Source organism: Xenopus laevis, chromosome 7L (assembly GCF_017654675.1).
Source record: "Xenopus laevis strain J_2021 chromosome 7L, Xenopus_laevis_v10.1, whole genome shotgun sequence".
NCBI classification, from domain to species: Eukaryota; Metazoa; Chordata; class Amphibia; order Anura; family Pipidae; genus Xenopus; species Xenopus laevis.
The window spans coordinates 103,934,483-103,958,684 of NC_054383.1; the positions used below are offsets into that span (position 1 = coordinate 103,934,483).

At 37.1% G+C, this 24,202-nt stretch overlaps 1 protein-coding gene across 1 annotated transcript in view; it reads right to left on the reverse strand.

The window, feature by feature from the left end:
- Positions 1–23,205, reverse strand: part of plekhg5.L (pleckstrin homology and RhoGEF domain containing G5 L homeolog) — a 179,894-nt gene extending 156,689 nt beyond the window's left edge. Inside the window, exons 1-2 of the mRNA XM_041569422.1 lie at positions 23,098–23,205; positions 18,843–18,919 (exon numbers count right to left, since the gene is read on the reverse strand). Of these exons, the coding sequence (XP_041425356.1) occupies positions 18,843–18,919; positions 23,098–23,101 (81 nt within the window). The 5' untranslated portion in view covers positions 23,102–23,205. The remainder of the gene's footprint in view (positions 1–18,842; positions 18,920–23,097) is intronic.
- Between the last annotated feature and the right edge of the window lie 997 nt (positions 23,206–24,202).

The window sequence follows — 24,202 nt, forward strand, 5'->3', positions numbered from 1 at the left end:
CTATTTATAGACATTTCAGCCAGGAAGCAAATATTTAGGTTATTATTTAATATACAGCAACAGAATAACTACATCCATGGGGGGCTAAGTCCTTGCTAAATGCTGTTTTATTTAAAATGTGATAGAAACCTGGAACAGACTATATTGGAAGCATTAATAGCACAAAATGACATAATACAGTACAGTCAAACGCAGAGGAAAGCACACAGTAAGGAATTCATAGAACAATACATACTCCTAACATAAAAGGCCCCCCGATAACATTTTAGCACCTCTGATTTAGAGACAGAGGCCCTTATAATTGAAGGTATTTTGAAGAACATTTGTTATTGATTCACACAAACAAAAAAAAGAAAAGGTTTGTTTCCTTAGGGATGGTTTAGCAGTAGATAATTCTTTTTCAGCAAAAACAACAATCAGACCATTCCATGGATAGACTTTTATGCTATGAATAAATAACAATAACAGTAATTTCTAAATATGTAAGAAAGGATGTGACCCTATATCAGATATTGATTGTATCTGTCACAGCTTCAATACTTATTCTAATAAAACCGTTCCGTTTCTAAGGATAAATTGTCAAACAATATGGGAGCACTGGCCTTTAGGGTATGTGACCTGTGCAGCTGCATATGGTGCCATATGGAAGGGGAGAGCCCTAGACTGGTCATTATTCTTCTATCCAAAGGCGTTGAAACTCAAGTTACAGTAAAATTGATATATATAATTGACTTGCATTATGTGCACTGTATTCAAATTGCCCGGGGGAACCTTCTGCCCTATTTGCCACAGGGTGCTACTTCTCTGTATTTGAACTCATTGTAGTAACCCCCCCTAAACAAGCACACATTTAACCACTGCAGCAATGTATAGCACAATAGCAATAGCACAATCATGGGGTGCAATTCTGTTGACAGTGACTTTTTTCTTTTGGGGGGGTGAAGTTAAACAAGTGGCCTTGGATGTGAGGTGCTGCATCACAACAATAACGGCCTTGGATGGTATATAGGTAAATCTGGTTCTGGTAATAAAAAGTTACCCAAAACATCTATACAAGTAAACAAGAAATCAAGTTGCTTGGCCACACAGCAAAATCCACTAACATATATAGAAATTTAAATTATTAAGGATTTCTTAGAATCCCTATGCTTTCCAACCTCCCCATTGTAACAACACTACAAGGAACAGGTGCAGATATATACCCCATACAGTAAATAAATGAGAAATGCATAATAACTGAGTTATTTTTCAAATAGCAACTTCTTATCAGACCACAGAAGCATTTCTATGAATATTAGAGTCTGCTATTTCATAGATTTCCAGGAAACTACAGAATATCAGATCATCTGCTGCAGTATCTACAGCAACCGATGGAGGTTTATTGTAGCTAGTGGCAAAACCATATCAGTGCTTTATTGCCCAATGTTGCCACCTAGTGGTGCGCATGTATAATCCAAAGAAAGAAAATTAGAGATGAAGAAATATATTACATACATGTAATATTTTTCTTTTAATAATTCCTTTTTCTTTCCAGTTCTTTGCAACACGCCTCTGGAACACAGCAGACAGTTCTAGCAGCATAAGGCAAATGCCCAGGAAAGAACCATAATACTTAAAAATAGTTTATGTTTAATATTCGTTGCTGTGTGTTCATAGTTCAGCTCCTGCAGAAATGTTCCCCCACAGGGTGCAACATGGTTCCTGGACTACTGTGTAGGTAACCCGGAAGCTTCTGTCTCCTCTGAAGTATGTATGTAATCAGAAGAACATTCCTCATTGTTGCTATGCAACTGAGGATAGACAGACGTGGTAGAATGATAGAGAGAAGTGGGATCAGAGTTGTGTAAGTTATTATTATTAGTATTATTATTAATAATATGTTTATAGAGCACCAACATATTCTGCAGCACTGTAAAATAAATGTGTTTATACAAAGAACAGACTTACAGAATTACATACACAGAGATTAGTAAGTAAGTAGAAGAAGTTCTGCCTGAATGAGCCCAGCTTTCCCTTAATTTCCCTTAATAACTTTTTAAAGAAGCACAGCCACAGGAATTTTGCACCCCATGCCCCTTTCAATATATAAAGTTCAATATCACAGGGATATTGACTCATTAAATAATTTCCATGGGAGAGCCCAGGGATTTAGTTGCATTGAAGAGGGGAAGTTGTGTTCTGCAGCCAAAGGCTGACTATTCTTGTACGACAACTCTCAGCTGACGTCTGTTGGAGGGATATATAGTTTGGCTGTTAAACTGCAGGTTTAACATCCCTGATTTATTGTAGCCCTCCACAACTAGGGGCCTTTTCTTTTTAAACTCTGGTCCTGAATCCTTAGTTGCAATATTACAACCTTGAGTGGACAAGAATAAAGAGTATATGATGTTGAGCCCTCATGGCAAGAACTAGCTTTCCCACGTCAGAAATCTCTTTTTCACACGCACAAGCTGTTCATGTTCTAAGTACTTACTGATTACAAGATCACATTTAAATGGGGATGTTCAGACAGGGATTATTAACCTCAACTTCAACCGATGCTGCATAGTTCATAAATTGTTTTCCCTTCCGGAACACAGCCATATGGGTTTTTAAAGGGCACAATGAAAGCGGACTGTGGGGTGTATCGCTAATTAACTCTGAGCAGGTTTGTATTCAATGTTCCAGCACAGGGTAAACAACAACCTGCAAATCATGCATACACACATAAAGAATCATCGATACATAGATTCTCCTTGAAGGGACACTGTCTTCAAAAATTTGGTAACCAAAAAAGTGCAGCATTCAGTAACACAGGTATAGAATGCGTTATCCAAATCGTAATTCAATTTTTTTTTTAATATGATTACCTTTTTCTCTGTAATAATAGAACAGTCCATTGTACTGGATCCAAACTAACATATACTGTAATTAATCCTTATCGGAGACAAAGCAACCCTGTTGAGTTTATATAATTTTTTAAATTTATTTGTAGCAGACTTAAAGTATGGAGATCCAAATTACGGAAAAATTCCTTATCCGGGAAACCCCAGGTCCTGAGCATTCTCGATAACAGGTCCCATACCTTTATATGAATTAAGGGGGCCGTAACCATAGCTTGGCCCTCCAATCGGGGCTTGGACTGAAAAAAATATAACTAGTACCCAAGCAAACATCTACGAGAGAATTGGATATTATACTGGTGATTATAAATTTTGCTAGATCTACTTTTTCATAATATAAATTTTTATTTCTGTTCACTGTCCCTTTTCTAAAAAAAACCAATGTTTTAAACAATTCACCTAATTTCCTTTCATTCATTTTTTAAGAACTTTCTCATTTAAATATGTAGCTCTTTTCTTGGTTCTTCGCACTTGAGGCTGCTGTTACCAGTTATGGAGGTTGTAAGAAGTACAACAGTTAAAGTACAGAAGAACTTGGCTCTATTTCAGTGGCCTTAATGATGACCAATGTTACAGAAAAAAATGTTTACGCTTGTTATTGCCTTTTCCAAATGGAGTTGTGCATTTTACTGGTCCCTCCTGTCGTTTTGGTTTGAATAGGCAACGCTTCATGTGCTTTTACAAGAATCCGTACTTGGTGCCTGCTTCACCTGAATAAGCAAGTTTTCACGTTAATCTTCAGTATTTCTAAATGGCTTGATTCTATTTAGATGAATGAGGTTCATTTATGTACAGTGGGTAGTGCCGCCATGAAGTCTCCCAGCCAAATCTCTTGTGCAAATGTGCCGACTCTACAAATGTTTAAAATGTTTGCTGGTGTCATTCAAAGACCCATTTCTTCATTGATTTTTTCTTTTGTCAGATAAAAAAATTAAAAAGTGAAAATATAGTGAATAAAGTACCCCCTATTGTAAAATATAAGGATATTATAAGTTACCGAGGAATTTCATGACCATATAAAAACACGAGACCCAAGGCCGAGTGTTTTTATACAGGTCATGGAACTCCGAGGTAACTTCTAATATCCTCATATTTTGCAACTGGGGGTACTTTATTTATTATAATACACAAATTTCAGTGAGTCATGTGACAGAAATGACATCAGAACTTACCGTTTATAACTGATGACATCAGAACTCACCGTTTATAAGGATATAATTTACAAGATATTCATGGCGTTTGTGTATTATATAAAGATATTTTCACAAGGATTTAATTTGTGTTGATAAAGGTGTTTAAGACATATCTCGTTTGTACCTATTTGGTTATTTGGCCCACAGGCAGGAGGACCTGATTATTTGTTATATTACCTATACATGTGCAGAGAGAGATCATCTGCCAATTATATTTTCTACCTTGTATGATCAAATGCGATGTATATGTATGCCTTGCACTGACTGATTGGTACTTTGGTGGAAATTGATCATGTTGGAAGACCTGATTGGTCAATAGATCTGTGCTTGCGGAATCAGAGTCTTTTAACTCTTAAATGGGGCATTCTAAACCAGGGGTAATTATGGTCTTATATTGTGTAAATGCCCCTCTGCTCTCTCAAGACCTTTAGTTTTCTTTTTCTCATATATGGAAAACTTGTATTGGAAATTTATTTTGGCCAAGTCTATGGGCATATTTCAGAATAACTTCGAATAATCACATTGAATCACACTTAACATTTAAAAGCACATGAATGCATCCATCATAATGTGTTTGACTATGTTGGGCAATGGAACATATTCTGTTCTATGGGGTGTTACAGGTCAAGGGCAGTGCTGAGCCATGAACATTTCGAATTTCCAATCCAAGTGAAAAGGGGGATTGGTGACAGGCCTGGACTGGGATTCAAAATAGGGCCCTGGCATTTCAAGTACACTGAGGCCCAAATATCACCCCACCAGCCCAATAAATAGTGCCTGTCTATGGCATCTTACAGCAGCCCCTCCACAGATTGACAAAAAGGGCCTTATTGGTGATCCTGATGCTGCTTAGACCATCATTAACCACATTTTTACTCATTTTACCTTACTGACAAAGAACTTGACCATCAAATATCTACTAAAGTAACTTTGAAATGGCTTTTCTAGCTCAGACATAGCAACATCCATTATTTCCTGTTGGAGATGAAAGAAACTTTAAACATCCCAGCAATTTAAAATTCCCTTCTCTTTCAGCTGTTTTTTCTTAACTCACCATGTTTACAAAGAACTTCCACTTTGACCAAAACATATCACTTTTTATTAGAAAGGAGAAAATTAACTCTTAATATATATAGATACTCAGACTCTACAGCCACTCAAGGAAAAAAAAAGAGAAAGAAAAGAAACTTGTTTGTGACTGTATAAAATTTACCAAACCTCATATATTTAATACACACTTTCCTTAATATCTGTTTGTTGCTTCTTAGTTTCAGTTGGATTAAAGTTAAACAAGTAACCTTTTCTGCTTCAGGTACCCAAATTGATATTTTATTGTAAATCTCAAGGGTAAACTTTTAAACATGGGTTACATGAATTACAGAATATAAACAATGTTACTTAATAAAGAGATGAGCTAAATTAAACTAGAACCAGCTGTATAGTAAATAAATATAAAGTGCCACATGCAATATGCACCATATTCAAATAAAACGTTTTGAAAAATCTCAATTGTTTGATTGTTTGTTTACTTTTTAAAAAAGTTAAAAACGGCGACGTAAACAATTGATATTAGCAATAAAAAGTTATCACAATTTATTCTTGATATTGATTTAATCACCTTAATCACCTTAATCAATTCTAAGTACCGGTACTATGTAAAACTCTATTTAATTAGTGATTATATATATATTCGCTCTTAACGTTTTAATCAACCCACCTGGCTAATTCATGAATTAAGGAAGTGACTTGTACAATAAATTAATTCTACAGCTTAAATCGAAATGAATTGTGCAGACTATATAAGGTGACCTGTGCAATTGATTATCCAATTGATTTCAAAATTAATTTCTATTAATTTATAAAGTGACTAATGCAGTTGAATTAATTCAATAAATTCATTAACCTAAGGTGCACAACATAAAGTGGCTTGTGCAATTAGAGCTGGTAATTTAAAAAAATCAATTAATTTGTTGCAATCTTAAACATGAACCTTTGATTGTTATCCTTCTATGAAGATAAGGAAAGGTGAAAACTTGTATAGAGGGTGAAGTTGCTCCCAAGATCTAGCTATTTGTTTTTTCTGGTCCCTAGGAGCACCACAAAGTTGGAGAACGTCAGGAACTGTTGGGCTGCGGTCTCAAAATTACCTTCCTATATTTGCTTAGAAGAGGCTATCATCATGACCTACAAAACCGTAAATCCCACACTCCTTGGAATAGAAAATAGATCAGTAAAAGAGTCTGAGAAAGTATTTTTTAAATAAATTCGTAGTCTCAATCCCACCCCACCATCCGGTGTTTATTAGCTAAAATTAAGGAGTCCGTCAGTTGCCCTGACGCACATTTCGCTATTAGCTTTTTCAAAAGGCAATTACCCGTTCACATCCTATCGGTATTTTTTATAGCCGTATACTCGTTGTGTCACTTCCGCCTTCTCCTTGCGTCGACGTCAGACCTGTCATCGTCTCGCGAGGTTAGGCGTCTTTCAAGTGACGTACACGCATAGTCCTCCAAGTTCGACCCCTCCAGACATCACTCTATCTTGTCTAAATTAACCCGCTAATTACTGGAGCATACTGAATTATAGTCTTTTATTATGGGGAACTGGACATTGCGATTTGTGCTAAAACTGTAATGACACCTATATAATATATAATATTTAAACTCCAAAACATATCACTGACATTTCCTCAGCATCTCAGACTTGGCACAATCCAATTCAGGGAAAGGAGTATTGATATTCTTGAATCAGAAGCCAATAATTTTCCATTAAAATACAAAAACATGAAAAAAAACTGGATTTCAGTGTTGAAAAATAGCCTCTATTACTGCAAAATTAGCTAGCTTGTGTTATAGCCAGAAGAGGAATGAGTCACATCATGCCCCCCACCAGTTTCATTACCATTAAAAAAAAACGAAATGGTCTACTTATCTCTTGTAATAATCTATTCTGAGAACTCATAGCTCATTACTATTACTTATAAAGAGATAAAGCTCAGCAGTAATGACCTACATACATAAAAGTATGTCTACTCTAATAAGGAAAAAGCTTCTCTTTTTTGGGTAGCTGGCCTCTTATTGTGCATTCACTGATCCAAATATCTGTTTAAGCTCAGTGTCTGTACATGTTTAAAAAGAGAATATAAATATATATATATATATATATATATATATATATATATGTATATATATATATATATATATATATTTAGAGAGAGAGAGAGAGAGAGAGAGAGAGAGAGAGAGAGAGAGAGAATAAATGATCCCCTATTTTAAAATATAAGAATATTATAAGTAACCAAGGAGTTCCATGACCATACACATATATACAACAGGGGGTACTTTATTATAATACTCAGTGACTCATGTGACAGAAAATACATCACTAAGCATCAATTATAACAGATGACATCACTAAGGATAACATTTACAGGATATTCATATATATTTATATATATTCATATATATATATATATATATATATATATATAAAATAAAGAAGAGACCAGCAACACCAGGGTTTCTGTGAGTAAAAAAGTGTTATTGCATATGTAACCGACGTTACGTTTCGGTCCCCATTGGGACCTTTTCCCAATGGGGACCGAAACGTAACGTCGGTTACATATGCAATAACACTTTTTTACTCACAGAAACCCTGGTGTTGCTGGTCTCTTCTTTATTTTGTATACTAATCTTACCGAGCACCCAGGTAAAGGACTTGGAACGGAGTGCTGTCCACTATAATAAGATATATATATATATATATATATATATACACAGGTATGGGATCCATTATCCAGAAACCGTTTTCCAGAATGCTCGAATTAAGGAAAGGCTGTCTCCCATAGACTCCATTATAATAAGATAATCCAAATTTTTAAAAATGCTTCCCTTTTTCTCTGTAGTAATAAAACAGTATACCGCACTTGATCCAAACTAAGATATAATTAATCCTTATTGAAAGCAAAACCAGCCTATTGGTTTAATTTAAAGGGATCCTGTCATCGGAAAACATGTTTTTTTCAAAACACATCAGTTAATAGTGCTACTCCAGCAGACTTCTGCACTGAAATCCATTTCTCAAAAGAGCAAACAGATTTTTTTATATTCAATTTTGAAATCTGACATGGGGCTAGACATTTTGTCAATTTCCCAGTCATGTGACTTGTGCCTGCACTTTAGGAGAGAAATGCTTTCTGGCAGGCTGCTGTTTTTCCTTCTCAATGTAACTGAATGTGTCTCAGTGAGACATGGGTTTTTACTATTGAGTGTTGTTCTTAGATCTACCAGGCAGCTGTTATCTTGTGTTAGGGAGCTGTTATCTGGTTACCTTCCCATTGTTCTTTTGTTTGGCTGCTGGGGGGAAAAGGGGAGGGGGTTGATATCACTCTAACTTGCAATAAAGCAGTAAAGAGTGATTGAAGTTTATCAGAGCACAAGTCACATGACTTGGGGTAGCTGGGAAATTGACAATATGTCTAGCCGCATGTCAGATTTCATAATTGAATAAAAAAAAAAATCTGTTTGCTCTTTTGAGAAATGGATTTCAGTGCAGAATTCTGCTGGAGCAGGACTATTAACTGATCCATTTTGAAAAAAAAATTTTTTTCCCCCATGACAGTATCCCTTTAATGTTTACATGATTTTCTAATAAAGTTAAGATATGAAAATCCAACTTATGGAAATATCCCTTATTCGGAAAACCCCAGGTCCCTAGCATTCTGGATAACAGCTCCCATACCTGTATATATATATATATATATATATGGGTGTGGATCCTTAATCTGCAAATGATATCTATTTTTTTTTCTTTAGGAATCACAAAATGGACTTAAAAAGAATGAAAAACAAACGTGGCTCCACTTAGGAAAACTTTCTCAAGTCAGATCCAAATGTTGACTTCAGAACAATCATCTTTTTTTAAAACGAATTTTAAAAATAAAACACTGTATATATGGTTCCTGGTCACATTGACCACAGTATGTGTGAATGAGACAGGAATATAAGCAGGGACTGACATGAATGATATTTATTATTAAGGATGAACCCATCTCCTCCCTCCGTGTTTATTATTTAAAGGTGCTTGGTGGTCCAAAGAGTTCACAATAAATATGATGTGGCTGAGCTGTATATCTTTTTTAAATTTAACATTGACCTGGCATGGGACAAATTGAAAGGTGCCCCTAAATATACAAATACTGTATCCATGGGTATAGTAAAAAGTTTAATTCAGAAAACAATAAGTTTTTATGTCCCAGATTCATCTCTATCCCTGCAGGTACACAGCCATTTGGCTTAATAAATTTTATATGCAGAGCAATCCAGCTCCAGTGTGAGGAGTGCAACACACGCCTTTGAAACAATGTTGGGCTGGTAGCCTAAACACTCATTCGACTTTAACAATGGTGTATGTGTAGAGGTTGCCTGCAAAATTGGATTCATTAATATTAAATATTCAAGGTTATCCAAAGGTTTGAAAGCAAATTCTAAAGATAGCTGGTCACAGGCACAGAACATTCTGGAACCAAAGATTTAAGCAGTTTAGCTCATTACCAGAAATTGGATTTCAGGCACTAACGCTAGTCATTATGGCAGTCATTCTGCAAGTTGTTAAAGCCAATTGTATCTCAATGGAAACATTTTCATTACAAGCATTTCATTCCCACCTCAGTAGTTCCAACTACGGAAATCAATCAATAGCAACAATGATCCAGGACTTCAAACTTGTCACAGGGGGTCACCATCTTGGAAAGTGTCACAGACACTCAGTGGGCTCTGAGCAGCTGTTGAGAAGCTAAGCTTAGGGGTCGTCTCAAATTATCAAGCAGAGAATAAAGTAGGCCTGTAATATAAGATATATATATATATATATATATATATATATATATATATATATATATATGTGTGTGTGTGTGTGTTACAAGGCTGATTATTAAATTCTGATGCTTGTTGCACTGGCTTCTGTGCTGCCAAAAGAAGATGGGGAGCTACTGGGGCACCTTTAGAGGCACAGATCTTCCCTGCTAAAAGGCGGTGGTTGCCTTGGGCTGGTACAGAAACCAAAAACATAATGTACAATATTTCTAGTTACTTCTTTTGTTAAGCTTTAGTTCTCCTTTAAGGGCAGTGTCTATTTAACAAGTATTATCACTTTGATATTTCGGTGGCACAATTGAAACTATTAGATGCTCATGCATTGAGGGGACAGTCCAACCACCATGTTTTTAAGAGCCGCCATCTTTGTAGTGTTAGTTATGGCCAACACACATATATTAAATAGCTAGGATTCTGCAGGCCAAGGTAGCCTCTATGTGGGGGTCTAGAAATAAATCCATAACACTGTTTACACAGTAAAGTTGGCCTGGCCAGCTTCTTTCTCTTAGCACAAGTCGGATTGATTTATGTTGGCAGCCCTGATGATGTGGGCTTATGCAAATGACACAAAACTCAATAATCAAGTGATTTATAAACTGGGAATATGTTTAAGAGTTCTGTTCCCATCCTACAGTCCATGCTTAATTTAAAAATGACTTTATAAACATTTAGTTTTTGGTGAACCCAATTGAATCCAGTAGACCATGAAGTCAGAATGAGCTGGAACCGTACAAATGCTAACCTTCATCATTCACAGCTGAGCTAAAGCCCAGGATGTGTCAGAGAAACTTTGGTAACATTGCAGTAACCCCTTTCCATCACTATTTTACAGTCTTTTGAAACCATATTTATTTTGATTGTATATTACATTGTGTATGTTTACACAATTGCTAAATACATATACACCTTGCATCAAATCTGCCTGGAGGTCATAAGAAAATAGCCACTAGCATGTGTGAACCCCTATTCAGCAACTGTCTCCTACAGCTACAGTCTTATACTGTACTTATACGGGGGTCCCCAACCCTTTTTTAATCCATGAGCAACTTTCGGATGTAAGAGTTGGGGAGCAACACAAGCATAAGAAATGTTCCTTGTTGGAGCAATATCGAAGGGGTTAGTGAGCAACCTGTTGTTCATGAGCTGCTGGTTGGGGGTTACTGGTCTTATATCTGATCAGCTATCCTTATTTAAATGTAGGTACTGAGTAAGCCCACTATGCAACTGATGAAGGGAACAACATGTATCATTATTTGGGTAAAAATGGAATTTAAAAGGGTGGTTCACCTTTAAGTTAACTTTTAGTACATTATAGAATAGCCAATTCTAACCAACTGTTCAATTGGCCTTCATTACTTATGTTTATATAAAAAACAAATGCTCTGTAAAGCTATTGTTATTGCTATTTTTTAATACTCATCTGTCTATCCAGACCCTCTCCTATTCCTAGAAACTAGATTGCTGAAATTCTGAAGGTCTATGGATCACATTTAGGCTTCAATACACTTCAGTATAATTTAGCCACTACCAAGCCCCAAAGATGTTCTTATAACCTGGATTCATCATTTATCTCCAGCCATATTTCCCACAATGCCCTGTGCATATCTTTGATTCTCTGTCTTGACAGATCTCTTGGGATCTGGAGTCTTGGCTGGTCAGGAACTGACTACAGCTACACAGAGTCAGAACCAGCAGTGCAGACAATGGCAAAAAAATAAAAAATTACATTGACAAATCTCTTTACATTCACGGAAAATTTGTAATGAATGTATAGTGGAAAATTGCTTAAAATTAGAATATTACATTTTTATTACATAAAGTACATTGTGCCTATGTTTATATACATGACATGATTGTTTACAAATGGTTACATGGAAAGTTTATACCTTTTGCAAATACAATGCTATGTTCTTTCTATACCTTATGATATCTTGTATTATTTCAGTAAGCCTTAGCTTAAACAAATACAACAAATAGAAGAGTGCAGAGTAGAAGGTGAATAGTACACAATAAAAGTGTGTTACAGCATTATTTGAAAACAGAACCCTAAACTGCACCTAATATCACTGCCCAAAAATTCAGGAGGACTTTGTATAATTGTGTCCTGCCCAAGCCATGGCATTACCACATCTTTCAAAACTAAACTTGACTTCACCAGCTTCCAGATATTATCTGTGTGACTTCTTTCTATTCTATGCCTATGGTCTGAAATCTTTTTTAAGCAAAGAAACAGAACATGTATTATGTTACAAAATACTCTTGCACCTAATTACAGCTTATTTCACGAGTTCACACCTCTTTAGAATATCCTGTCATTATCTGTTATATGCAGGGGCGTAACTATAGAGGAAGCAGACCCTGCGGCTGCAGGGGGGCCCAGGAGGTATAGGGGCCCCATGAGGCCCTAATCCATATACAATTTCAATAAATATTGGAGAAACAAGTCAACCTCTAAACATTTTGGGGGCCTGAAAAATAATTTGCTTTGGGGCCCAGTAATATCTAGTTACGCCACTGGTTATATGCCAGTATACTATTCTATTCTTGACTAAAAAAATTCCACAGTTGAAAACACCTAAATATCTGTTTCTTATGCTTATGTAATATATATTGTTCAGTGTTGATTTTCAGTGTTGTTATGTTGCCCATGAAACATTCATGTAGTTCTTCTTTCAATGTACTGCCGTAATGATGCCTAAGTCTCTGTATTGTTCAGGACAGATGCCCTGTGGGAGGTATCACGGTACACAGAAACATTTGTTGGTACAGATGGCGTTTTTCTTATAACAGATTTGCAACGGCTGCGGTGATTAAAAGTGTAAAAATGTTATAAAATGGAGACTTGAACTTTTTATAAATTTATACATATTGATAAATGTTTTCTTTTTTATATACAAATCTCTGAGCAGGAAAATTAGTTTATCTAAGGATCAAAGGCCTGATTGAATAGGGAACGGTTTGCTGAGAACCTTCTTCATATCAGGCAGGAACCCACTGCATATCTTATGCCAAGCCAGAGGCTTCCAGGTTTAAAATCACCACTGACCCCCAACAGTAAATCAAAGAATTTAGAAATATTGATTTAACAATAGTCGAAAAATTGTACCAACTAAAAGTGTCACTTTTCCTACACTTTGGACTTAAAGGGATCCTGTCATCGGAAAACATGTTTTTTTCCAAACGCATCAGTTAATAGTGCTACTCCAGCAGAATTCTGCACTGAAATTCATTTCTCAAAAGAGCAAACAGATTTTTTTTATATTCAATTTTGAAATCTGACATGGGGCTAGACATTTTGTCAATTTTCCAGCTGTCCCCAATCATGTGACTTGTGCCTGCACTTTAGGAAAGAAATGCTTTCTGGCAGGCTGCTGTTTTTCCCTTCTCAATGTAACTGAATGTGTCTCAGTGGGACATGGGTTTTTACTATTGAGTGTTATTCTTAGATCTACCAGGCAGCTGTTATCTTGTGTTAGGGAGCTGCTATCTGGTTACCTTCCCATTGTTCTTTTGTTTGGCTGCTGGGGGGAAAAAGGGAGGGGGGTGATATCACTCTAAGGGTAGGGACACACTGGGCGATTTGGGGAGTTTTAGTCGCCTGGCGACTAATCGCCGTGACTTTTCTCCCCGAATGCCTCCCCTCGCTCTGCGCCTAGCTAAAATGAAAAATCGCCTGCGCTAATCACACGCGGCGATTCGTTTTCCGAAATCGCCAGAAGTTGCCTCACGAGGAAACTTCGGGCGACTTCGGAAAACGAATCGCCGAGTGTGATTAGCGCAGGCGATTTTTCATTTTAGCCAGGCGCAGAGCGAGGGGAGGCATTCGGGGAGAAAAGTCGCGGCGATTAGTCGCCAGGCGACTAAAACTCCCCAAATCGCCCAGTGTGTCCCTACCCTAAAGGTGGCCATACACGGGCCGATAAAAGCTGCCGACAGACCGTGTCGGCAGCTTATTGGCCCTTGTATGGGGCCCCCCGATGGGCTTCACCGATCGAGATCGGAGGTGACAAAAAATCCCATCGGATCGCGGCCGCATCTATTCGTTGATGCGGTCCCGCGATCCGACCGCCCGTTAGGCATCATTAGGATCCGATCGTTGGGCCCTAGGGCCCACGATCGGATCAGCCCGATATTGCCCACTTCAAGGTGGGCATATCGGAGGGAGATCCGCTCGTTTGGCGACATTGCCAAAAGAGCGGATCTCTCAGTGTATGGGCACCTTTACTTGCAGTACAGCAGTAAAGAGTGATTGAAGTTTATCAGAGCACAAGTCACATGACCTGGGGCAGCTGGGAAATTGACAATATGTCTAGCCCCATGTCAGATTTCAAAATTGAATATAAAAAAATCTGTTTGCGCTTTTGAGAAATAGATTTCAGTGCAGAATTCTTCTGGAGCAGCACTATTAACTGATTCATTTTGGAGAAAAAAAAAAAATTCCCATGACAGTATTGCTTTAACTATTTATATTCGGTGCTGGAATGAATCTATTCCAGCATGGAAAATAATTACCCTAATTGTCCTTCCCAAACGTAATTTGCATCCGGGGAGCATGGATGTCAGTGCTCAGTGCTGCTGCTGAGAAGTACTGAGCACTACCACCCAACATATCAGAATGGCATTTGTATGTTCAAAGCAGTCCTACATATTCTGTTGAATTGACACAGGTATTGGGTTTGATAAATATGTTGTTTAAAATGTGTTTTAAAGAGTGGGAAACTGCTGGGAATCAACTTGGTTGCTGTGACGTGGCAATGTAGGGGAAATCGAGGCTTTGCATTTAAATATTGATATACCTATGGCTTGATTTACCTATATTTTAATAAATTTGCAATCTTAATGCATAGCAATGCCACACAAGAACTGAAAACCTGCTTGCTAGATAATCCACCACATATTAAAAAAAGACATTAAGCACTTGTGTTTGTATAACTATTGCCTCACATCACCATGCATTTAATTCCAATTGCACATAAATACATTATTTAGGTAGGCTTAACATAAAATTAGTTTTCTGAGAAATCGTTGCCAGAGTCATCCCACTTTGGTAAACATATCCCCATGTCCCTTTCTTATTATATTTATGTGTATGTAAGAAATTGGGTGCCAATCAGACGGCTTTGGATAGGGCCCAATTGGCATAAGAAGAAAAGGAATTTGCAATAATATTCCAGTACAGTGTAATCTGAACAAAGTACAATTTGCTTTAATAAAACAAAACAGATGTTATATTGGAAATCTGGTGTATCGCTGTGATTTTAATGAAGAGCTTTGTGGCAGTACTTGCAGAACATGGGGGAGGGATCGGTTACTAATTGATAAATGTTTTGTTTGCATTGGTTCCACTTACGCTATATTTATCCCCACTTTGCCAGTGAGTAGCAACATGCTGGAGGGTTAGTAACTTATGTATATGCAATATAAGGGGACAGTCAAACAAAGACCCCTATGAAGGCAAGTTAAAGGCATAAAAATGCCTCATTGGGTCAGACTAACATAACTTCTAGTAATGTGCTTCATGTAGGGGTGATTCCATGTTTTCTATTGAAAATGGGTTTGTGGGAACGGATATCTGAGGCTCGTGTTTACCATGTAATGCACCACAGGAATTATGGGGGAATATGATTATAATACAATCAGTCACTTTCAACAGAAAATGAACAAATACATTTCCATGTTCCAAACGTGTGGTGCATTTATGGCTTGCACATGCAATTTAACACTCCATTTATCTTCTGTGGGTCCAATTGGCTGCATAGCAGCAAAGCCACAGAATAGTAGCTGTAATGGGCAAAAAGAGAAATTGTCTTTTCAATGTCTCCTCTCAGTTTCTCCTCTCTTTACCCAAATCTGTGTATAAGGTCAGAAAAAACTGTGGTATGGTTATATGGGGGTGTTATTGGGTAGGAATAATCCTATATTTAAAAAATATATATATCAAAGATGACTAATGGTTTAGAAACATTGTTTAATGATGTACCCCAGAAATGCATTGTCTTTTTCTTCTTTTTTTTTAAACATATCAGCCAATTAACAAAGCTAAAGATCTGCTAAAGTAATTCTCTAAATAAATGTTGCAACTGGTCCAAAAGCAGCTTGTTATACAACTTCCTAATGGCAATACCAGCAACACTAATCATTAAAAAACTAAATGGAGTTTTTTTTTCAATGGAGAATACGGAAAAGCAACAGGGACTGGTATATACACAAAGCGATTAAGTAGGCCTGAACACAAAGACTAGATGTAGCCATGTATTGTAAGCAATAAGAGACCTGTTATATACATCATCTACTGGTCTATAGGGCCAACCCCCCTCCCCCTAAACTGATACCTGGTACATAATAGTGTATGAAGGTTGGCCTATTCTATGAGGATTTGTCTAAACACATCTACTGAATAAATATATTGGTATTATCCAAGCTCCCCCTGGTTTTTTATTATTTTACCTGAGTGTATGAAGACTATGGGGGCCCATTTACTTAGCTCGAGTGAAGGAATAGAATAAAAAAAACTTAGAATTTTGAATTTTTTTTGGTTACTTCGACCATCGAATTGGCTACTTCGACCTTCGACTATGACTTTGACTTCGAATCGAACAATTCAAACTAAAAATCGTTCGACTATTCAACCATTCGATAGTCGAAGTACTGTCTCTTTAAAAAAAACTTTGACCCCCTACTTCGTCACCTAAAACCTACCGAAGTGCAATGTTAGCCGATGGGGAAGGTCCCCATAGGCTTTCTAAGAAAAATCGATCCATTGATGGATTAAAATCCTTCAAATTGAAGGATTCAAAGGATTTAATTGATCGATCGATTTTTCGTTCGATCAAACTATTTGCGGTAAATCGTTCGACTTCGAAATTCGAAGTCGAAGGATTTACATTCGGCAGTTGAATATCGAGGGTTAATTAAACCTCGATATTCGACCCTATGTAAATCTGCCCCAATATGTAGCGTGAATAATTAATACAGATAGGTAGTCCCTTTGTTCTGATTCTAGCAGCAGATTCTGCCTTGCCCATAGAGGTCATTGTTCTGATTCTCTATCGAAAATGTAAGTTTTCCTCTCAAGCTAAGCCTTGTGAGAGATCAGTCACAATAACGGAACACTCACCTATGTCTGGTTACTGCCAAAGAGAGAAAACATAAAGTCTAGCATGTGGATTTCCCCTACAGGAACAATTAAGCAAATGTTTTTCCAAGGTTGCAACGCCTTTGATTTTCAGTAGAATATTCATACGGAATCTTGTATTTAGGTCTAGCCTAATAATACATCATGTGTCCATTTTACAGCCACTTGGTCTCCCAGGAGCTGCTTTATGAATATTTATGGGCGCAAAGGAACACTGAGAATTTTCTTACAGCTTCCTAGCTGGATTTAAGCATCAATTCAAAGTCAAAACACTTTAGCTCCATTTATTAAGCCAATTTAATACATTTTTTTGTCCTCTTTATAAAGTGTTACATAACCTTACAACATGGTATATACAAAGGAACACAAGTGCATGCAATAAGCCAATAAAGAGAAAGCATCATAAATACAAGACATTCACAAAATTGTCGGCAATTAAATAGTCTGAGTTTCTAAGGCATAGCTATTACAGTTTTGCCAACATTTTAATTAGCTATATAAATGTATAAATGTATCAAATATTGCTATAAATGATCATTTTAATCTAAAACCCCTCCTTTTTTATTCCCATCAGAGCCAAAAGTTTCCAGACATTTCCCTTCTGTACAGCTGCAATAATATATCTTTCTTCTGCCTAGCAAAATAAAATGTATTTATTTAGATCCATAAAGGTGCACTGCAGGAAATTAAAGTTTTAGATAAACATATAGTGAAACAAATAATCACCTTAATGGATTATGCAAATAGCTCTTTAAGGGGGTTATTTAGCAAAGATCAAGTTTTAGAGGTTTGTGAGGTTTTTATTACCTTAAATTAAAGCTGGCCATAGACGCAAAGATCCGATCGTACGAATCGTGGATTCGTACGATTTTCGGACCATGTGTGGAGAGTCCCGACATTTTTCATCCGTCGGAGATCGGTTGTTTGGTCGATCGGACAGGTTAGAAAATTTCTGTCGGCTGCCGATAATATCTCTGCGTGTATTGCCGATCGTACGATTTTCAGTGGGAGACTGTCACTAGTGTTGCCAGACATAAGTATCGTACGATTGCTGTCAGGGGCAGAACATTGGGTGATCTGTTCTTATTTGATCGGAATGGTAAAGACTTTGATCTGAATGGTTAGTGGCGGGTCGGGAGATGGGAAAGTCCGATCGTACGTTGATTCGTACGATCAGATCTTTGCGTCTATGGCCAGCTTAACTCAAAACGCAAATGTTTTCTAATTTAAGAAAATACGCTAATGTAAAAACTCTAATCAGTGTATTCGAGGTGAAAAACTCAATTACTCTAATTGATTGAGTTTTCAGTGGAAAAAAAAAACTTGAATTGCTTGCATTGATCGAGTTTTCATGCAAAACTCACCGAAAAAACTTGAACATCATGAAGACTACAAACATCTTTAAATGGTTCAAGGGACCTCTGCCATTGACTTCTACATAACCTCAACAGGTTTCAGCTTGAGTATTTTTGGATTTGAGCTATTTTTTTTATTTAAAAAAGTCGAAAAGTTTTTTTAACTCATGATTAAAGTTTTGACTGAAAAATAACCCCCTTCAGGTAAAAATCAACTTAACCTTTCAAAAAGAACTGCTTTTCTAACCACTTTCAAATAAATTCTATATGAATTGCTTTGTATGGTTTGCACCATATAATGAAAGAAGATGCACAGACCCACAGAAAGGGAAATTAACTACATTTGTAAGAGATAAATGCTGAAAAGTAAAAGAATACAGGGATATTTCAGACAATTTGCTTACTTTGGCTGCTCTTCTTTTGTCAATACAGTCCGAACTCTCACAGACGAGAACCTTCTCCTCCAATGCTGCTCGTTCATCTAGGAAATACAAGATAACAAACCATCCCTTTTAGACCTAATATTTAAAATATATATTTATATAAGTTTGCAAACATTATTCATCTGTTATGGAAACGTTGTATCCTATTATTATAGTATCTGAACAAGGTTTGCTTGAAGTGAGGTAGTGAGAAGAGAAAGAAAATTCAGCCTAAAATTGTACAATAGCCAACCATTTGGCCCATGGGCCTGTTGGTCACATATCAGACTAGCTTGCCTGTGTATCGCCATCTTTCATAGCAATACTGTATAGTGCATTGAAATCTAAACTACCGATGAATACTCAGATGTTTGCTAATAAGACCTAAGGTATGCATGGGCTGTCCAACAGTAAAAAAGCGGTAATTCAGCCAGTGATCCTTATTTAATGTTTGCCCAACACTGTTGAAGTTAAAAGATAATACAATATGTACAACTTGGAATTGCCAAGTTGAGTATTACAGTGATAAAAATCAGTCGCTGGACATTTAGGGGCAGATATATTATGGGTCGAAGTGAAAATTTTAATTTTTGATATTTTTTTCTGGTCAAAACTCTCAAATTTGAATTGTGAATTATACAAACTCGAATTTGAATTTCGAGATTTATCATACTCTGACCCTTTAAAGGGGAAGGAAACCTAGTCGGCGCAAACCCCCCACCCTTCAGTCCAGGGAGTTCACCGACGACATCTTCTTCCTGCTGTGAACGGTGTTTTGGCGCATGCGCAGTAGGATCATTTCGCTGGTACAGATCTACTGCACATGCGCCAAAAGTCACGCGCATGCGCAGTAGATCGTACCGGCGAAATGATCCTACTGCGCATGCGCCGTTCAAAGCAGGAAGAAGATCGCGTGGAAGAAGATGTCGTTGGTGAACTCCCTGGACTGGACCTGCGCAGAAGGGTAAGTAACAAGTTAGGGGCATTTGCCCAGCGGGACGGGTAGGCCAGGGGGGAGGAGGGAGGGTGGGCAACAAACGGGAGGGGGGTGGGGGGTTGTGCCGACTAGAATTCAAAATTCAACCCTTGATAAATGTGCCACATTAATGTGAGCTTTATAATGTGTTCTAGCTCATGCTGTGCCTTAACAATAGAATGACTATCAGTCAGCAAAGGCAAAGAGTAAATACCATAACATGTGGTTACTATTTTATGTAAATAAGTGGTTATACATAACAACATCAAGAAACATTTGAGAAACTGGGGGACTGGCATTATCTGGTCTTCACACCAGTTTCCATCGTGTTGACCCTCTATTGATTTCAGAGCAAAAGCTAGCATTGGGTACACCGCCAACCCTTCATCATAAAATTTATTGAGAGCATCCTAAAAAGCCAAGAGCCAAACTAGACAGGCACAGAAAGTTTATATCAGAGGAAAGAGAAGGCTGCACTGGACTTGTTCTAGATAAGACAACATTATATTTTATAATTACCGTATGTTTACTTAAAAACGCATTTTAAGATCTCCCAGACCACCCAATGGCATCTACCGCCTCATGAGAATAGATGGGTCCATTTAGAGACACTTTTAGCACACCCCACTGACCTGTCTTTTTATTTATGGGCAGATAGAACACAGGTTAAATCAGTCCCCGTGCTTAGCTCTGTGCTGAAACACACCATTTGGACATGGCACGACAGCCGCGGGAAATTCCAACCGGCCGGATCTCATAGTATTCTCACTCCATTACACAATAACCCGCTCTTTCTCCCTGGCTATGCTACTCCGGCGTTTCAATGGTGGAAAGCAAATGGCATCAATAGAATACAAGATATGTTACTGACTATGGGTATTAAATCATTTCAGTATTTACAATTTGTAAAATCTATGCCAGAGAGCGAGACTTATAGATACTCACAGTTACTACACTTCATTCGTTCTGTTAATCCCTCTTTTAAATCTAGACCTCCAACCCTGTTGGAAACCTGCTCTCAACGAGCTGGGAAACTGCAAGGTACCATTTCTTTACTATATAGATATTTCGTCTCTATAGATGTGGAAAAGCCCCTTAAATACATGCTGGACTGGGAGAAAGATTTGGGGCGTTCTATATCTCAACAAGAATGGTCGCTAATATGGAATACTGTTTCCCGGATATCCCCTAACACTGCCATTAGAGAATCTACATATAAAGTGCTGATGCGTTGGCACCTCACACCAGCTAGGAAACATCGCTTTGATCCTTCCACTCCCAATTCTTGCTTCAGGGGTTGTACAGCAGTTGGTGATTATCTACATATCTGGTGGACTTGTCCAGTGGCAAAACAATATTGGGCAGAGGTTTATAGCTTACTTGAGCGAGTATTTCAAACGCATATAGTCCCTGAAGCCACTACGGCTCTTTTAGCCTGCCCATCCAAAGCCCTTACGAAACTCCAGAATACCTTGATGAGTCAAATCTTAGCTGCTGCACGAACCAATTTAGCGAAACACTGGCTACAACACACTATTGATATTCATGCTGTCACTGCAAAAATTACTCAAACACAGAATATGTTATATTTAACAGCTTTATTAGAAGACAGGGTAGAGAGACATATGCAAATTTGGGCCCCATGGAATGTGTTTCTACAACCTTGAGCAAAACAATGCGTTTAATGTATTTTATACTACTTGGAGTTGTACTGTTGTGAACTAATTGCAATGTTCTGTACTGGAAAAGATATTTATGTTATTCTCTGTCAATATATCTATTTTTGAAAAATAAAAGAGATTAAAAAAAAAAAACGCATTTTAAAAACATTTGAATGATTGCTATGTGTATGTCTTTGCCACTTTAAATTGTAAGCTCCACCTGGGCAGGGACTGATATAAATGACAAATTTGTAATATTTTATTGCCATTTAAGGGGGTGGCTCCCCTTTGAGTTAACTTTTAGTATATTATAGAATGGCCATTTTTCTATTTTATTTTTTATTTTCTATAGTTTTTTTTAATTCGCCTTCTTCCTCTGATTCTTTCCAGCTTTCAAACAGGGGTCACTGACCCCATCTAAAAAATCCATGCTCTGTAAGGCTACAAATTTATTGTTATTTCTGCTTATTTGCTCGTCTTTCTATTCAGGTCTTCTCCTATTCATACTCCAGTCTCTTAAGTAAATCATTGCATGGTTGCTAGGGTAATTTGGACCCTATCAACCAGATTGCTGAAACTGCAAACTGGAGAGCTGCTGAAAAAAAGCTAAATAACTCAAAAACCACAAATAATAAAAAATGAAAACCAATTGCAAATTGTCTCAGAATATCACCTTCTTTATCATAATGTTAAAAAGTGTTAAAAGTGAACATTTAAATAATAGATACGCTTTAAATAATAACCTTTAATTAAAAGATCCTTTAAATAAGAACTTTTAAATAATAGAGAAGAAAGAATCATGCAGGCTTCAATGGTTTCTAAGCAGGCACACACCATGCAATAAACACCGAATGGCAATTCAAAATGCAGAATGTGGAATGTATAGGTGTCAGTTTTAAAGGTGCGAGTGGCATACAGGCATAGAATCTAATGTCCGGATGGTTTGGGACCTTGGGTTTTCCAGATAAGGGATCTTAATGTAACTTGCATCGCCATATCTTAAATTTAATAAAAAATAATTTAAACCTTACATAAACCCTATAGGTTTGTTTAGCCACCAATATGGATTCATGCAGCTTGTTTAGGATTAAGTACAAGTACAAAGAAATAGGTAATAATTTTTAAACATTAGAGTTATTTGCTTAAAACGGAGTCTATGGGAGATGTCCAACATTTGGAGCTTTCTGGATAACAGGTTTCAAGATATGTGATCCCATAACATATGCTGGAGTAGTCATCATTTTAATGTGCCACCTTATTTGAATACATTTTGTTAAAATAATGGCCTGCCATAAATTGATAATAAAATTATAGGTTAAGCTTTTCCTTTTTTTATGTCAATGGAAAATAAAAAAAAAAATAGCCCAGTTTATGAAGCATAATAATCCTGCCATCTCCCATTTCCATCTGCCAGTCTGGATTAAATATTTAACATATTCCTGTCTACTAAAAACCATGATGTTGATAAAGAGAATTATAGCACAGACCCCCTTGGTAAAGAACATTGCTACAGCCACAAAGAGAAGGACACAGTTCTATCCCATGCGATAGGATGACTCTTATTTTCAAAGCAGATTCTTCCAAATATTTCTCAACTCACCCATGGATTTAGACACTCTTGTGTTGATACAGCCTTTGTACTGTTCTTCTCTCTGAATTGAGATCCCAGACAAGCTTTGAATAACGCAACCGGCAGAGAGGAAATTATTCCCAGCCTGAAGACTGATCAGCTCCTCGATATGACTGTGGAAATGTGTTGATCCCTCTCTGTGTCTGACTAGGATGGAGCTAAGAAATCAAGATCTCGTGCTCATCCTTTGCCACACACACAGCAAAGCAACAAAATATATCATGTTTTTTTTTTAATAAAAATGTTTGTGGGTGTCCAAATTTCTCAAATGTGATCATAAAAAAAGAACCAATTTTTTTACCAGAAACCATGAAACAAAACAGTTTACAATCCTTAGTGAAAAGCAACAAGTTGAGCTATTTAAATAGCAATAAATTGAATTTTGTTATACAAGAGGCAACCGAGTTGGTACAAGGGACAGAGATATGGTTTTACGCAGGGTATACACTGAAACAGATTGCTTGGGATTGTGAATGTTTATATAAACCCCTGGGGTCAGAGATAACTCATGCTGTATGACAGCAGCCTGAAAACATTATTTAAGCTAACCTAAAAAAACAAAGATATATCATACATTTGTACTTTTGAATCATATTGCAGCTAAATGCACATCTTTACCGAAACCATGGGGCATATTCACTAACGGGCGAATTTTCACCATGCGTCATCTACGCACCCCTTGCATCACTTCGCCAGGCGCAAATGCGATACGAATACACTTTTGAATGAACTTCTACAAAATGCACTTACTCAAACTCATAACCACCCAATGATATAAGAGAGACTGAAATGGCAAATTGAATGGGCGATTTTTTTCGCCAGGCATGGATTCGCTGCGAATTTCCACAATGTTTTCATGAAACGGAGGCGAAAATTCACTGCAACAAAAAAATTTGTTGCTCGTCAAAACTGATGCACTCAAAATTGTCGCGCAACAGAATTATTTTGACAGCCATTGACTTCAATGTGTTTTGTGAATTTTTCCAGAGTTTCGTGAATTTTTCTGTGAATCGAAATGGGACAGATTCACCCATCACTACTTAATACTTAGAAATGGATACATTTATAAAATGTA